Source organism: Myotis myotis, unplaced genomic scaffold (genome assembly GCF_014108235.1).
Source record: "Myotis myotis isolate mMyoMyo1 unplaced genomic scaffold, mMyoMyo1.p scaffold_m19_p_3, whole genome shotgun sequence".
NCBI lineage: Eukaryota > Metazoa > Chordata > Mammalia > Chiroptera > Vespertilionidae > Myotis > Myotis myotis.
The window spans coordinates 109,390,474-109,409,000 of NW_023416335.1; the positions used below are offsets into that span (position 1 = coordinate 109,390,474).

At 36.5% G+C, this 18,527-nt stretch overlaps 1 protein-coding gene across 1 annotated transcript in view; it reads left to right on the plus strand.

The window, feature by feature from the left end:
• BRCA2 (BRCA2 DNA repair associated) overlaps window positions 1-18,527 on the plus strand; it is a 51,579-nt gene that overhangs the window by 11,031 nt on the left and 22,021 nt on the right. The window contains exons 11-13 of the mRNA XM_036301153.1: window positions 5,336-10,210; window positions 12,338-12,433; window positions 17,939-18,008. Of these exons, the coding sequence (XP_036157046.1) occupies window positions 5,336-10,210; window positions 12,338-12,433; window positions 17,939-18,008 (5,041 nt within the window). The remainder of the gene's footprint in view (window positions 1-5,335; window positions 10,211-12,337; window positions 12,434-17,938; window positions 18,009-18,527) is intronic.

Consider the following 18,527-nt stretch of genomic DNA (forward strand, 5'->3'; position numbering starts at 1 on the left):
TGCAGTTGGAAATTCGAGTATAACTTTACTTCCCCCAAACTCAGTCATCCTTGATATCTGCAAGAAGAGAGGGAGGGGTGATGGGGAGGGGGGACAAGGAAAGGGGTGCTGTGGAGGCGCAGGGGCTGGTTCCAGGATACCAAAATCATCAGATTCTCAAGTCAGTTCCTTATATGAAATGGTATAGAACAATGCATACACTCAGCCCTCTGCATCTGTGGATTCCCAACCACAGATGGAAAATATAGTTTTCCATCCATAGTTTGTTATTACCTGTGGATGCAAAACCCAGAGATATGGAAGACCAATGGTATGTTTTTTGAAAAAAAAATCCATATATAGGTGGACCTGCTCAGTTCAAACCTGTGTTGTTCACGTGTCAACTGTATTCAACATCAGACAATGTCAATATATATTATTTTTTTCATTGAAATTTTTATCATTGTTATAAATTTTCTATCTTAAACATTGTTTAGGCCTTTGATACCAATGTTTAAAACCATTTCATCAAACTGGGATCTGTTTTCATGGTATGTCTATAATCATCACTCTTGAGACAGAACATCCTATATAATAAAAGCCTAGGTGGCGTCACACCCTCGCGTGATGCCCTCGCTCAGCGACTTCACCACAAGATGGCCATGTGCACAGCGGAGGTGTGGCCCAGCAGCCACTCTGTGCAGTGAGGCCTGGGGGTCTCATAGCTCTGTGCTGTGTGGAGGAGGCTGGTCCCAGTGTCTTCGCCACCTCACGAGGAGGTGGCGGGTCCCAGTGGAGGAGGCAGGTCATGGCAGGGGAGGGCAATTGGGGGCAGTCAGGCCCCAGCAGGGGAGGGCAATTGGGGGCCATCAGGCCGGCAGGGAGGGCAGTTGTGGGCAATCAGGCTGGCAGGGGAGGGCAGTTAGGGGCGATCAGGCCGGCAGGGGAGCAGTTAGGGGGTGAATAGGCTGGCAGGCAGAAGTGGTTAGGGGCAATCAGGCAGGCAGGCAGGCGAGTGGTTAGGAGCCAATGGTCCCGGATTGTGAGAGGGATGTCCACCTGCAGGCAGTCGGACATCCGCTGAGGGGTCCCAGATTGAAGAGGGTGTATGCTGGGTTGAGGGACACCCCCCCTCCCCCTGCACGTATTTCGTGCACCGGGCCTCTAGTGTGATTTATAAGCATCAAGAGGTTTACTGCATAATTCCTGCTTTAATTTCCAGTGTTAATTATATGCAGATTGGACAATTCTGTAAAAATGCGCTATTTATTATGTATTTTCACTAAAGCAACTAAAAAATAGGAAAAATGCTAAGTTGAATAAAGTAGTGATTTTTTTTGATTTTTTAAAAAACTTTATTCAGATTATTACAGATGTTCCTCTTCCCCCTCTTCCCCCCCCCCCCCCCCAATAGCTCCCCTCCATCCGGTTCCCACCCCACCCCAGGCCCTCGCCCCCCGGCACTGTCCTCGTCCATAGGTGTAAGATCTTTGTCCAGTCTCTTTACTCACCCCCCACACCCCTTTACCCCAGAGAATTGTCAGTCTTCTCCCTTTCAATGCCCCCAATTCTCTTACATTCACCAGTTTATTCTATTCATCAGATTTCTTATTCATTTGATTTTTAGATTCACTTGTTGATAGATATGTATTTGTTGTCACTTTGTTGTTCATAATTTTTTATCTTTACCTTTTCTTTTCCTCTTCTTAAGGAATATCCTTCAGCATTTCATATAATACTGGTGATGAACTCCTTTAGCTTTTTCTTATCTGTGAAGCTCTTTATCTGACCTTCAATTCTAAATGATAGCTTTGCTGGGTAGAGTAATCTTGGTTGTAGGTTCTTGCTATTCATCACTTTGAATATTTCTTGCCACTCCCTTCTGGCTTGCATAGTTTCTGTTGAGAAATCAGCTGACCGTCGTATGGGTACTCCCTTGTAGTAACTGTTTTTCTCTTGCTGCTTTTAAGATTCTCTCTTTGTCTTTTGTCCTTGGCATTTTAATTATGATGTGTCATGGTGTGGTCCTGTTTGGATTCCTCTTGTTTTGGGGTTCTCTGCGCTTTCTGGACTTGTAAGTCTATTTCTTTTACTAGGTAGGGGAAGTTTTCTGTCATTATTTCTTCAAATAGGTTTTCAATATCTTGCTCTCTCTCTTCTTCTGGCACCCTCATAATTTGGATGTTGATACGCTTGAAGTTGTCCCAGAGGCTCCTTACACTATCTTCATATTTTTGGATTCTTTTTTCTTTTTGCTTTTCCGGTTGGGTGTTTTTTGCTTCTTTGTATTTCAAATCTTTGGCTTGATTCTTGGGATACTCTATCTACTGTTTAATCTCTGTATATTATTCTTTATTTCAGTCAGTGTATACTTAATTTCTGAGTGGTCCTTTTCCTTTTTTTTTTTTTTTTTTTGGCATTTTCACTAAGATCCTTGAAGGTCTCACTAAGTTCCTCAGAGGTTTCTAGAAGATTCTTGAGTAACTGTATAACTGTGGTTTTAAACTCTATATCCAGTATTTTGCTTTCTTCCATTTCTTTCATTTGTGACATGTTTCTTTGTCTCCGCATTTTGGCTGCTTCCCTGTGTTTGTTTCTATGTATTGGGTAGCTCCTAAGTCTTCTTGAGTTGATAGAGTGGCCTTGTTTGGTAGGTGTCCTATAGGGCCCAGTGGCTAAACCTCCCCAGTCACCTGAGGTGGACACTCTTGGTGCACCCCTTTGTGAGCTGTGTGCACAGTCTTGTAGTTAAGCCTTGATTGCTGTTGGTATCACTGGGAGGAATTGACCTCCAGGCCAATTGGCTGTGAGGACCAGCTGGGTCTACAATGGAAGAGCTGCTGTGCAGGAGATACCCTTGTGGGGCAGGACTTGCTTCAGTGGAGCTTTGGTGCTCACCGAGTCTGCCCCTTGAGTGTGTCACTTATGGATGTGAAGAGTTGTAATCTGGTATGTTCTCACATTGACCACTGGATACACTGACTCTTGGATCTCCAAAGAAGTGCAAAGTCAGCCACTGCCTGGGGCCACCCAGCAGGAGCTACAGAGATATCTGCAGATCCCTCCTCTTTGTATCGAGTTTGGAAGGGCCCAGACAAGGCCCAGCTGTGAAGCAAGGTGCTGGTGCAGGTTCTTGGGCCTTCTTTTGATAGTTTTTGGGCTCCCTGACCCAGCTGCTACTTGTTTGACAGGTTTTAGCCTGAGAAAGGACAGGCCATTCATATGCAAAAGCCTCAGCTTGGTGGGGTTGTAAATTGGGTGGGGCAAGGTCTCAGGGAATTCCCAAGGCGCAGCAAACAGTAATGGTGGCCAGTCAGCCCTGCACCAGAGAGGTCCCATCGCAGGAAAAATGACCCCTGCGAGCACCTTCGTCTGGAAGGAAGCCACCCTCGCTTTCCTGCCCTGATGTCAGACAGTCCAGTTTCTCCCCATATGTGTCTGGGTCCCCCAGAGTCTCGCCTGGAACTGGAGTTCAGAGCAAGTGGGCGCTTATATCTCCCTCCCGACTAAAAAAGCAGTGCACCGGGTGCCAGCCTGTTCCACACCTCTACACCTCCTACCAGTCTCAATGTGCTTTCTTCTTTATCTCTCTGGTTGTAGTACTTCCACTCAGCCAGCTTTCCCATGATTCTAGATCAGGGGTGGGCAAACTTTTTGACTCGAGGGCCACAATGGGTTCTTAAACTGGACCGGATGGCCGGAACAAAAGCATGGATGGAGTGTTTGTGTGAACTAATATAAATTCAAAGTAAACATCATTACATAAAAGGGTACGGTCTTTTTTTTTTTTTTTTAGTTTTATTCATTTCAAATGGGCCAGATCCGGCCCGTGGGCCATAGTTTGCCCACGGCTGTTCTAGATGATAGTTGTTCTGTCTTTTAGTTGTAATTTTGATGTGGTTGTGAGAGGCAGCAAGTACAGGTGGTTACCTATGCTGCCATCTTGGTTCCTCTCGTGATCTTTATTTTTATTGCTACATAATTTCCTCAAATATGTAGGGATTGCTGAGATTTATTGCCATATCTCTATGCATCCAGAGTGTGTACAGTAAAGCTAGTTTTTTATTTCAGCAACAATTCATTTAATCAGTGGCTAGACTCTGTTTAAAAGCCAATTTTAGTTTCATATGAGAAGATTTTACTGGGTTGGAATATCTCAGCAAGTAATAGGTTTGGTAGAACTGGAGTACAGAGGAACTGCTTGATATTTGGGTTAATTTTTATTTAAAAAGCCTTTAATGCTTTATATATGAGAATTAAAACCAATGAAACAGCAAATATATAGTAGTGATCAGTAATGAATGAAAATGAGATCAATAATTTTGACTTGTTAATAGGAAATTCAGAGGGCCTTTAATATTAACTGAACAGCCCAGCTGGTGTTGCTCAGTGGTTGAGCATCGGCCTATGAATCAGGGGGTCACAGTTCAATGCCTGGTCAGGGAACATGCCTGGATTGTGGGCTTAATCCCCAGTGGGGGACTTGCAGGAGTCAGCCGATCAATGATTCTCTCTAATCATTGAGATTTCTCTCTCTCTCCCTCTCCCTTCCTCACTAAATCAATAAAAATATATTTTAAAAAACAAAATTAACTGAACAGAGCAGTTTAACTCATTTGCCTTTATAATTGAGACTGTGTCATCTTTCAGACCCTTCATATACAGAACTTGGTTTTAAAAATTGACTTTTTGGTCCTGCCAATGTGACTCAGTGGTTAAGTATCAACCTATGAACCAGGAGATCAAGGATTGATTTCTAGTCAGGGCACATGCCCAGGTTTCACCCTTCAGTGCCACATTTAGAAATGGAATGTAGTGGTATTCACAGGCTCAATCCCCAGTGAGGGTCATGCAGAAAGCAGTTGATCTATGATTCTCTCTCATCATTTATGTTTCTATCTCTTCCTTTCCCTTCCTCTCTGAAATCAATTTTTAAAGTTATTTTTAAAATTTTACTTTTAGTATGTTTTTCAATATGAAAGACTGAATTAATTCTGGTCCTTGCTTTTCCATCTTCTATTACACCAATATTAACAATGAATATTTCTACAATTTTATTTTCCAATAAAATTACTTTAAATTTTACTTGTGAAGCTACCTGCTTTTTGAAACTATGTACTAATTTTGATTGAGTTTATATATATTACAAGAAATAGTAGCCCCTATTTATCTTTAGTTGGAAAATGTAATAACTTCAAATAGAGACTATTTATAATTCTGTTTTAAATCTGACATTTATTGCTTTCCATGTAATTCTTATTTTAGATACTACCTTTTTAACTTTGTAGAAAATATTTAATGAATGTGATTGATGGTACTTTAATTTCATTTTGTCACTTTGTCTCGTTATGCATAGGTTTATTGCATTCTGTGGGAAAAAACTGTTTACAGAATGATTCTGAAGAACCAACTTTGTCTTTAACCAGCTCTTTTGGGAGAATTCTGAGAACATGTTCTAATAATGAAAGCAGTTCTTCTAATAACGAAATAATATCTCACGATCTTGATTATAAAGAAGCAAAAATTAATAAAGAAAAGCTGCAGTCATTTATAACCACAGAAACTGATCATCTGTCATGCTTACAGGAAAAATATTGTGAAGAAGATCCAGAACACCAAATTTTAGACATAAAAGAAAAGGTCTTACCTGCAATCTTTCACTCTGCAATGCCACATTCAGAAATGGAATGTAGTGGTATTCACTTTCAATCCCAGAAAAGCATTTTATATGACCTTGGTAACACCAGCATTTTAACTTCTGGCTCCAAGGATCCTCCATCAAACCCAGTTGTGATTTCTAGAGGAAAAGAATCATATAAAGCATCAGAGAAAGTAAAATTTAAGAATTGTGAACCTGGTTTTAATTTAACAAAAAATATTCCCATGGATAATCAAGAAATATGTGTTTTAAATGAAAATTTTAAAAAAGTGGAGCTGTTGTCACGTGAAAAATACACAATACTAGGATCACCTTCTCTGAAGGTACAATTAAACCAAACTACAAATCTAACAGTAACCCAAAATGTCCAAGAAAAGGCTACTTCAATTTCAAAAATAACTGTCAATTCAAACTCTGAAGAACTTTTCCAAGACAATAAGAAGGATTTTGCCTTTGAAATAATTGATGAGTGGAATATTCCTTTGTTAGAAAATAATGAGGAACTTCAAGAGGCAGGCATCAGTTGTCTCAGAGAACCTATTCTCAAGCACTCTATCATGGTAGTAGATACAGACACCGATGACAAACAAGTAGCCAAAGCATCAATTACAAAAGATTTTGATTCATCAAATGTAGTCCATGATCTTACAGAGAACAGAAAAAGGGTAATGCAGAAAATGATTCTAGGTGAAGATCCAAAGGCAGGCATGTCCTTAGATACAGATAAGAAATCAAACCAAAATAATGATTATATGGACACATGGGCAGAACTTTCAGATCCCATTTCAAGTCACAGTTTTGGACATGGCTTCAGAACAGCTTCTAATAAAGACATAAAACTCTCTGAATACAACATTAAGAAAAGTAAAGTGTTCTTCAAAGATATTGAAGAACATTTTACTACTAGCTTAGCCTGTATAGAAATTGTAAATACCTCATTGTTAGAAAATCAAAAGAAACTAAGCAAACCTCACCCACTTGATGGCCAATCAACTGATACTGCATCTGGGTGTGAGCACAGTAGTGCACTTGCATCTGATAGTGAAAATAGTCACACAACTCCTCCAACTTCGTCTTTGAAGCAAGATTTTAATTCAAACCATAACTTAACACCTAGCCAAACAGCAGAAATTACAGAACTTTCTACTATATTGGAAGAATCAGGAAGTCAGTTTGAATTTACACAGTTTAGAAAACCAAGCCCCATGATGCAGAATAATCCACTTGAAATACCTGAAAACCAGATATCTGCCTTGCATACCACTTCTGAGGAATGGGAAGGTGTTGATCCTCTCATGGATAGCAGCAGGAAGTTGGAAGATAAGCAAAAGTCAGCTTGCTCATTACAGACAAGCTGTAACAAAAATGCTGCTGGATATTCAACCGATAAAAATGAAGTGGAGTTTAGAGGCTTTTACTCTGCTCGTGGCACAAAACTGAATGTTTCTAGTGAAGCACTGCAAAGAGCTGTGAGGCTGTTCAGTGACATTGAGAATATTAGTGAGGAAACCTCTGCAGAAGTAGATCTAAGAAGTTTCTCTTCAAGTAAATGTAATGATACTATTGTTTCAGTGTTTCAGATGGAAAATTGTAACGATAAAAATTTTAATGAAAACAATAAATACCAAGTAATACAACAAAATAATATTGAGATGGCTGCTGGCATCTTTGTTGAAGAAAATTCTGAAGATCAGAAGAAAAATACAGCAAGTGAAGATAAATCTATTGGTGCCTGTAGAAATATTTGTAATTTAGGAGAATCTGATAGCCATGATTTAAATAAAAATGATACAGTTTGTGTTCACAAAGATGAAAATGGCTTGCCATGTGTTACTGATCAGCACAGCATACATCTAAAATCATCTGGCCAGTTTATGAATGGAGGAAACACTCAAGTAAAAGAAGGTGTATCAGATTTAACTTGTTTGGAAGTTGTGAAAGCTGAAGAAATACGTCATGTTCATACGTCAAATAAACAACAGTTAACTGCTAGTAAGATGGAGCAAAACATAAAAGATTTTGACATTTTCGATATATCCTTTAAGACTGCAAGTGGGAAAAATGTCAGAGTCTCCAAAGATTCATTAAATAAAGCTATGAATTTCTTTTATCAAAAATGTGCAGAAGAAGAATTGAATAACTTTTCAGATGCCTTGAATTCTGAATTACTTTCTGGAATAAATGTCAACAAAATAGATATTTCAAGTTATGAGGCCACAGATATGGTTAAAGACAAAACATTGAAAGAAAGTGACTCAGTTTGTATTGAAAATCAATTACTGACTCTCCAAACAGAACCAGAATGTGAAATCAAAAAGATCAAAGAACCCACTGTGTTGGGCTTTCATACAGCTAGTGGGAAAAAGGTAAAAATTGTGAAGGAATATCTGGACAAAGTGAAAAATCTTTTTGATGAGAAAAAGCAAGATAGTGAAACCACTAATTACAGTCATCAAAGGGTAAAGATGCTGAAGGACAGAGAAGAATGTAAAGTAGGGTTTCCATTAGCATGTGAGACTGTTGAAATAACAACTGCTCCAAAGTGTGAAGAAATGCAGAATTCTTTAACGGAGGAAAAACTTGTTTCTAATGAGTTTGCCATGCTACCCAGGCTCTTAAGTGATAATTTATACAGGCAAACTGGAAATTTCAAAATGTCAAATAGTGTTGCTCTAAAAATTGGAAATGTAGAAAAAGAAACAGCAAAAAGTCTTACAACTTGTTACAGAAATCAGTTCACTTGTTCAGCCATTAAAAATTCTGCTGTAGCATTTTGCACAGGACATGGTAGAAAATTTTCTGTGAATCAGGCTTCACTACTTGAAGGAGAATTGGATGATCAACCAGAAGAAATAAATGCTGCCAAAGTTACATGTTTAAAAGACAATCCTGAGGATTATGTAGAAAATCCTTCGTGTGGAAATCACTCAAACAGTATAATAATTGAAAATGACAAAAATCATCTCTCTGAAAAACAAGATTCAACTTATTTAAGTAACAGTAGCATGTCTAATAGCAATTCAGATCACTCTGATTTTTGTCATTCCAATGAGATATATGATAAATTAGAATCGCTCTCAAAGAAAAGGGATAATTTTGGTATTGAGCCAATAGTGAAGAATGCCAAAGAAAAAACAAACACTCATTTTTCTGAAGTAATAGCCACCATAAGAGAAGCAAACACATACCCACAAACTGAAAATGAAGATACTTGTGTTCATAAATTTGTGACTAACTCTTCACCATACAAAAATAAGAAAACAGACATGGAAGTGGCCGTATCTAATTCAAATAATTTTGAGATACAGTCTCCTGCATTTAGTACAGCAAGTGGTCAAATGGTGTCTGTTTCAGATGGAATGAAAGTGAGAGAAAGATTTGCAGACAACTGCACTAAGGTCATTAGGATAAACACAGAGAATAAATCAGGCACTGGCCATACGAAAACTTTGACAGGTTATCATGAGGTGGTGGGTGATTCGGAGGATTTTATTTTTCCTAACTCTCTGGATAGTGAAGAGCATAGCATGCATTCATATAAGGTTTTTACTGGCATTCAGAGTGAACAAATTCTACAACATAGCCAACGTATGTCTAGATCAGAGACCGTTTCTGAAATGTTACCTTGCCAGAGTAATTTGAAAGCTTCTGCTACTTGTAAATTTAATACGGTCTCTAATGCTTGTGGGATTTTTAGCACAGCAAGTGGAAAATGTGTACAAGTGTCAGATGCTGCCTTACAGAAGACCAGATGCATCTTTTCTAAGCTAGAAGAGAGTGCCGAGCAGCTCTTTTCCAAAGTATCATTTGAATCTAATGAAGAACATTCAGACAGGCTCACAAGAGAAGAAAATACTATGATACATATCCCCCCAAATTTGCCATCACCTGCTTTCTCTGGATTTAGTACAGCAAGTGGAAAACAGGTTCCAGTTTCAGAGAGTTCCTTAAACAAAGTTAAGGGGATGTTGGAGGACTTTGATTCACTCAGAACTGAATATGGTCTTCAGAATTCACCTACATCTGGACAAGTTGTGTCAAAACTACCTCTCTCCTGTATTGATAAGAGAACTCCAAAATACTCTGCAAGCTGCAAAATGGAAAAAGCCTGCAATAAAGAATTTAAATTATCAAATAACTGTAACGTTAGAAGTGGTTTTTCAGAAAATACTCCCTCTCTTGAAACTTTGCCATGTCTCTCTCCGTTTAAGCAGGATGAACAACCATTGGTATTAGGGAGCAAAGTATCACTTGTTGGAAGCAGTCATATTTTGGGACAAGAACAAACTTTACCTAAAAATATAAAAATAGACATTATGAAACCTGAAACTTATCCTAATCTTCCCATGACAACAAATACAGAAATTTGTTCTACTTACTCCAAAGATCCAGAAAACTATTTTGAAACAGAAGCAGTGGAGATTGCCAAAGCTTTTATGGAAGATGGTGATCTGACAGATTCTGAACTGCTAAGTCATCCCGACCACTTTTTTCTTACCTGCCAAAACAAGGAAATGGCTTTGTTAAATTCAAGAATTGGAAAAAGAAGAGGAGATGCACTTTTCTTGATTGGTAAGTATCTGTTTTTCCCTTTTGGCTTGGCAATCACTTTTAAAATTAAGTCTTTATTAGTCCTGGTGTCCTAGCTTATAGCAATTAGGGTATTATACACTAAACATGTTTTTCCAGACTTTTAAGTGTAGTTTGGGGAGATGTGACTTCACTCTTGATATCTCTGAGTTTGTATACTAATAAATTGTGTTTTGAAGTTCTTAGTATATTTTTAGACATTATTAATATAGTTATAATGGAGAAATTACTGTTAGAAGTTTGAATTTCTCTAGAAAATTTGAAGCTTTTTAAAAATGTTTTTATTGATTTCAGAGAGGGAGAGAGAGATAGAAACATCAGTGATGAGAAAGAATTATTGATCTGCTGCCTTCTGCATACTCCCTACTGAGGATTGAGCCTGCAACCCGAGCATGTGCCTTTTACTGGAATCGAACCTGGGACCCTTCAGTTTTCAGGCCGATGCTCTATCCTCTGAGCCAAACTGGCTAGGGCTGAAACTCTTATCTTCATGTTATAACAGCTTTTATAATACAACTTATTAACTGTTTTTATAAATAAAGATAGCATAGGTTTAGATTCCGGCTATTATTAACTTAAAAGATTGGTTTGCAATCTCTCATAGTGTCCCGTGAGAGAGCAAACTGGCCTTGAACCATTGCCTGGTGTCTGCCCACTTAGGCTGTAAGCATTGAAATGTGTTGCACAGTGGGGGGGGGGGGGGGGGGGGGGGGGACTGGTTTCTAGTTATAGGTGTTAGCTTGCTTTTTTTTTTTTAAATCTAGGAAGTGTTCTAAAATCAGTATTCTGGTCTTAGTGCCATTTGGACTATATTCTAACTTCTAACAAGTTAGTTTACTAGGATAATTAGATGTGATTTTTTTTCTGTTAGTATCTCTGATTGGGAATAATATTAAGTAATTTAATCTCGATCATTTTAAGTAGTTGATCTTCAATAACTAGCTCCTTTAAAAAAAAACTATAGATTCAGAATAGTTATCACAAGTCTTCTTGTCCAGTATCTTCATACAGAGAGTGACACTGAAGCCAGTCAGTTCATTCTTCCCCTAGGTGCCTTTTGACCCTAAGTTATCCTGGTGGATACAGATTTGCTTAATCAAGCGTTATCCAGGTCTCATTCTATACCAAGTTTATTTTATGGGCAGTGTTAAGTTTATAATACTTACCTTGAACTATTGCTCTTGTCTAATGCAGGATGCTGAAGTGCAGAGATGATTAAAGATACTCATAATTCTTTTATGGAAAATAATGGCTTTATTTATTGGAACCCATTTTGTTCATGTGTATACTGAAATGGGTTGGCCTTCAGCTCAGGAGAAAAAACAACTTTTAATAAATATTCTCAACAGCATCACTGTTTAATTTCCCTCACCTCTGTTATATATTTATATGCAAATATATACAGCTTAATCACCTTCTGGTTATTTGACTAATATAGGTCCCTGTTAAACAATTAAATCACATTATAATCTAACATTTGGTAAAGCCCTGAATGGATATTGTTACTTATTAAATTCTACAAATTCATTTCCTTTAATAAAGCATCAAAAAGCAAAGCACCTGTTACCACATATTATCCACATGGCATGAAGATGCATATCTAGAATTGTGGTTTAATTTTACTTTCAGCATTTGTAGAATTTTTAATAAGAAGTATTACTTCTAATATTTTAATGTAATTTTGGTAATTTTAAAAATATTTTCTCCTCCTCACTGACTCTAATTCAGTGACCTATGTAATAAATTCCTCTTGAGTTTAATGCAGGAAAAAGACATTTATTTGAAGAGATTTTGTTTATCTTTATTGCCAGTAAACCTAGAATTACATTCAGTTCTAGTTTATTAAAAAGTGGTTTATCTGTGGTATTGGGTAATATCTGTTTATCCCTTGACCCAATTAAATAGTGGTATTTTAAATGGTCAAAAATAATAGAAATTAAGTTGATATTGAAAAATGAATATTCTCTTTCAAAATAGAATGGTCGCTATTTAAATTATAATTATGTATTTTTTGCTGAACATATTGTAAGAGTCAGTACTTTAGCTTTTAAAAATGGGCTATAGGCTTTTTTATTTGCTTTTGAAAACCTGTATGGAAATTTTTTTTAGGAGAGCCCCCAATCAAAAGGAACTTGTTAAATGAATTTGATGGGATAATTGAAAATCAAGAAAAATCCTTAAAGGCTTCAAAAAGCACTCCAGATGGTAAAATTTGTTTTTTATCCATATTTTCCCCCTCTATAGTACTACCCATAATATTCATAATAGTTATTTTTTCAGCTCTTTTGATTATATAGATAAGTAGACAAGACCTTACAGTTTGTTTGTTAAACTTATGTCTTGTCTTACTTATGTGAGCTTTTCCTTCATAATACCTGGTATAAGGCAGAGGTTCTTTGTAATTGGGAAATGTGTAATTATTATAAAATAATGACTTTTTAATTTAAAAAAAAGCTATAAAATTTAGTAAGAATTTAGTTTAAACTTCAGTGACTATGCAAATTATATCTTCAGTCTTTAACCTGTCCTGGACTCCAGACTTAGTTATTCATTTGTCGATTTACCACTTTTCTGCTGGTTTTGCTAATAATGCATCTCAGTTAATATGATCAGTGCTAAACCCCTGATACCATCCATGCCCCAGACCTGCTCTTTCTGTTATCTTTCCTTTCTCACTGCCATTCTGCCAGCAGATCACATAAAAGCCTTATGTCATCTTTTACCTTTATTTCCTCATACTTCATATCCAACCCATTAACAAGGCCTATAGGTTCTACCTTCAAAATATAATAAGAATCTGATCATTTCTTCTCACCTCTACCCCTGCAATCTTTATCCAAGCCACTATCATAGCTTCTAACCCTTCTCCCTGTTTTTGCCATTTCCTTTCCTCTAGCCTATTTGCAACACAACAGCCAGAATCACTCTTGTAACACAGAGGTCAGATTCTGTCACTTGACTGCTAAAAACTGTTTGTGGCTTACTATCTCATTTATATGGAAATTCAAAGTTTTTACCATGAAATGCTTGAAAATAAATAAAACATATGTAACTATTGCTCACTATATACTTGGTTCCTGGTTTAGAAAGGAAGAACTGAGATTGTGAGGGAGAAATATGTTAAACTCTGGAGGCTTCGTTCTGAAACACATGGGTAAATCTCACAAGAGGCAGGAACACTTTGGAATATTCTAAATCATGTGTCATTTACTGATAGAGATGTGAAAGTTATCATTAAAACAGAGTGTTTTAAATGTCCATAAAACTATATTATTTCTGTTGTTCTTTTCTTCCTCCGAACTTAATGGTTCTCAAACTTTAGTCTGTATAAGAATTCTAAACAGAGTTGAAAACAAAAACCGTGATTACTATTCTTTATGAGAAATAGAAATAATTTCTAGGATAATTATTACCATACTGAGTTATTACATGATAAATTGTCTTTAGAACCTGTGTAAGATGTGACTTCTTTCTACTCTCTAGGTATTAAAAGAATGGTATTAGGTAGTATGCATATAGGAAAATTTTGTCCTTCTAAAACCATTGTTTTTGACATAGTGCTACAAGAAGTAAATGGAAAAACATGCATATAATTGTAACAATGATACTGTTGCATAAAGTATTATTATATTTGGGGGATTATCTTAAGCCAGTATATACTCAGTATTTATTTGACCATCATATCTTATTTTTATTTTTTTATTTTTATTATTATTTTTTTAAAATATATTTTATTGATTTTTTACAGAGAGAAGGGAGAGAGATAGTTAGAAACATCGATGAGAGAGAAACATCGATCAGCTGCCTCCTGCACATCCCCCACTGGGGAAGTGCCCGCAACCCAGGTACATGTCCTTGACCGGAATCGAACCTGGGACCCTTCAGTCCGCAGGCCGACGTTCTATCCACTGAGCCAAACCGGTTTCGGCTTATTTTTTATTTTTAATGATTTTTTTCTCAGCATGATAATCATTCACAATTTACTAGTGAATGATTCTTTTCCTTCTAATTTTTTATTATGAACATTTTTACATGCAAAAATGTTGAGAGTATACCCATTTAGTCAGCACCTATATTCAACAGTATTACTATTTTTGCTTTTTGTTTTATCTAATTACATATAATATGTGGACATATATAGTAATAGATCTATGAGGATATGTTTGTGTTAAAACACTTTGAGCGTTGCCCAGCTGCAGTGGCTCAATGGTTGAGTGTCACCCTATAAACCAGGAGGTCACGGTTCCTGGTTGGGGCACATGCCTGGGTTGTGGACTTGAACCCCAGTATGGGGCATGCAGGAGGCAGCCGATCAATGATTCTCTCTCATCATTGATGTTTCTATTTCTCTCTCCCTCTCCCTTCCTCTCTGAAATCAATAAAAATATTTTTTTTTAAAAACACACACACACAAAAAAAACCAAAAAACTTTTGGGTGTTAGTTTTAGATCTGACATTTCATAATGGTATAACCACAGAGCCATCATTGTTAGGTTAGGTGGCTCAGGAGGCGGTGTGGGAAATAAAGAGAGCTGAGTTAATCAGAAAAGAAAGAAAGGAAAGGTTTTATTCTGCATCCCCGGGCGACCCATGAAAGACAGGGCATGTGGATCCGTGCCAACATGGAGGGGGGCGCTTTTTTTATACTGCAGTTGGGTGAGGGACGGGGACATGAACTGAGGTATTCAGTTGAGGAAGTTTCCGCTGCAGGGGGTCAGCAGGGTATTCAGGAAGGGGTCCGGTTGATTCAGGGAGAAGCTGGTATCTTGTGTCTGGCACGCTGATCTGTTAGAAATGCCAGGGAGGGTCCATTATCTCAGCACACGTCTGCATGTATCCGATCCTGAGCCCTCTTCGACCTAACAATCATCACCAAAGAAAGTTGCCTAATATCTGATATAATCTAATCTATAGTGGTCTTTTTAGCTTTTTTATAGTTAACTTTATTTTTCATACAGTAGCACTTTTAAATGACCAAGCCAGTTGTTTTGTAGACTGTCCCACATTCTGGATTTGTTTGTTTGCTTGTAGTATCATTTAGCTTTTTGTTCTATTCCCTATTTGGATCAAAGACTTAATTAGGATCTGGTTATGCATTTTTGGCAAGAATGCCTCATAGAAGTTCTGTGTACATGTTTGCATCAGGGGCACACTGTGTCAGACGGTTTGATCACTTGGTTAAGATGCTAACCACCAAATCACTTCATTAAAATGGTCTATTTTCCCATTTGCAACTAGCAGGTAATCTGTGGGATGATCTTTTGGGCTGTGAAAATATCTAGTTTACCACTCTTTCACTCACAATTTCAACATCAATTGATAATATTCACTTGAATCAATTATTTAATTAGATGTTAGAAAATAGTGTTTTCCAAATTATGTTATTCCTTATACATTTAGTAGCTGGGATTCTTCAACAAGGAAGAGCTTTTCCTTAACAACTGGGGAGGAACTATAGTTCTTCCTAAAAAGGCTGGGTAAAAGCTTAATTCTTTCCTTTTAATTATCATCTTTTCAGAGTAGGGAGTAGTTAGTGTAATAATCACTGCTAATGGTAGAAAATGAATTTTTTTCTCTGTTGAATAAAATTGATTTTTATTTATAGTGCATGTACAAAGTCTAAAAGTAAAACATATTACACATAATGTATATTTTCACAAAGAAAACCACTTTTTTATTTAAATCATCCCAAATTTAAAAGTGGAAACCTCTTTAAAGTATATCACAAGGGTTTGTTTATTTTTTTAACATGCCTTGATTAACCTTTGAGCACTTTTGTGCTTTTTATTATCATAAAAAGATTTCCTAGGGTGTTCTTGTAATTCCCTGCCCTACTTCTAGAATCACTGTTTTTCCAATGAGCCTTTCATGGTTAATAGTTTTTAAAAAACAAAATTGGGGTTCTAACTAGTCTCGCTGCTGGGGTCATTTTTTTTAATGCTACAATTCTTGGTTCATAATAACATTGCCATAGTTACTTATCCTGCAGTGGTGGTTCTCACATTTTTTGGTCTGGAGACCTTTTTATACTCTTAAAAATTATTGAAGATCCCAAAGAAGGTCTGTGCATGTCAATTACATTTATTTATATTTATCATATTAGAATTAAAACTGAAATTTTTTAATTTTTGTACATTGTGCATTGGTCATTTTTTAAAATATTAGTTCACTTAGTTATGCTGTTCTTTCAAATATTGGCATATTTTTTATAGAATATTAAACAATTGCTTTTTGTCACCACTGATATGTGAAAAGTTTTAAGTATTTGGAAGCTGTCAGGCTAACAGAGCCAGATAAAAGCCTTCCAAAATTCTAATTTTGTTTAAAAGCTTACATTTTACCACTGGAAACAAATACTGCCACTTGTTTTCCTTGTAGTGACAAGTTCATTTCATTCATTTCAAAAAATATCTCCTGAATATCCAAGTCTGGATAACTAATTGTTTTGGTTATTCTTTTAAGTAACAATGGAACTGTGTGAAAATTTACATAAGTACATTCTTTGAGACAATCATCACACTAAAGTCTGCAATAGGACACACGAGCAATGCAGATGTCATAATTACTCAAAATGTCAACACAATGAAAAAAGACGGGGGTGGGAGTGGTGGGGGGCGTTAATCGGGAAAAAGGAGCCATATGTAATACTTTAACAAACAAAAAAAATATATATGACTTTATTATTATTATCATTATTATTATTAATAAGGTAGCTTTGACAGCTTAGATTCCCTAATAGAGTTGTGGGTATCCCTCCCCCAGGGATCACCCTTCGAGATCCACTGTCTTACAGTATATACATAATAGTTTCAAATTTACCATACATACACACAGCACACATACATACACTCATTATCCTTTCTTACAAGGTATCAGTATATATATATTTTTAATATGTTTTATTGATTTCAGAAAGGAAGGGAGAGGGAGAAAGAGAAACATCAATGTTGAGAGAGAATTATTGATTGTCTGCCTCTTGCATGCCCCATACTGGGGACTGAGCCAGTAACCCGGTCATGTGCCCTTGACCAGAATCAAACCAGGGACTCTTCAGTCCACTCTCTGACACTCTGTCAACTGAGCCAAACCGGCTAGGGCAAGGTATCAGTATATTATACACTGTTTAATACCTTCTTTGTTTGTCGGTGTTGTTTACTTTAGACCATATCTAGACATCATCCCTAATGAATATGTAGAGATTTTCCTCATTCTTTTCATGATTACATAGTACTTGTGATCACATGGCTCTCTCTACAAATTCTAGTTTTTTCAACTGCTCCCCTTCCAACGGACTACTTGGAGATATAAGAAGTACAAGTTACATACTGAGAATAATATCTAAAGTTTAGCTTCTAAACCTTTACAAGACTAAATCTTAAATTAGATATTTTCATTGACTAACACTTTTGAGTTACAATTAACATTGGCTGACTGAAATTTATACTGATTTATTTTATATGTTTGTACTGTGAGTTATTTAGAAAACAGTTATCAGTGTGAATCAGACATTTCTTCTGGTAGTAATTTACTGAGCATGCATTATACGCATTGAAAATGTTAAAGTCTATAATTATATCAAAATTTATGTGTAAATATTTAAAAGTGTGTAATAAATAAACATAGTAAATAAAATATCCTATGAGACTTTCATTAATAACTAATGTAAAATGCATTTTCATTGAAACACAATGTAAAATAATATTTTTCTAGGCACAATAAAAGATAGAAGATTGTTTATGCATCACATTTCTTTAGAGCCAGTTACCTGCGGACCCTTATGGTAAGACATGTTTAAATTTTTTTAAGTTCTAATACAGTGTAGGGAAAGTATGGATATTTTTTTTTCATAAATATTTCTAAAATTAATGGCACTAACATGCATATAGGAGTTAATCCTTCCCTCTTGAAGCCTGCATCAGGGTTAAATCATTGTGTACTTGGGTCATACTTTATAGTGCTATCCATATATGAGCTCATTTTTTAGTCATAACTTTATAAAGTAGTCAAACAGATTTTATTCCCATTTTATGGATGAGGTACTGAGGTTGAATGGAGTTAAGGAAATTACTCAACATTAATTATAAAAAAGATGGAATATATGGAAAATATTTTATCTCTCTTCTTAAAACCCTTCTAAAATTACTAAGATTTAAAAATATATATATCTTTATTGATTTCAGAGAAAAAGGGGGAGGGAGAGAGAGAAACATCAATGATGAGAGTGAATCATTGATTGGCTGCCTCCTGCATGCCCCCTACTGGAGATTGAGACGCAACCCTGGCACGTGCCCTGACCAGG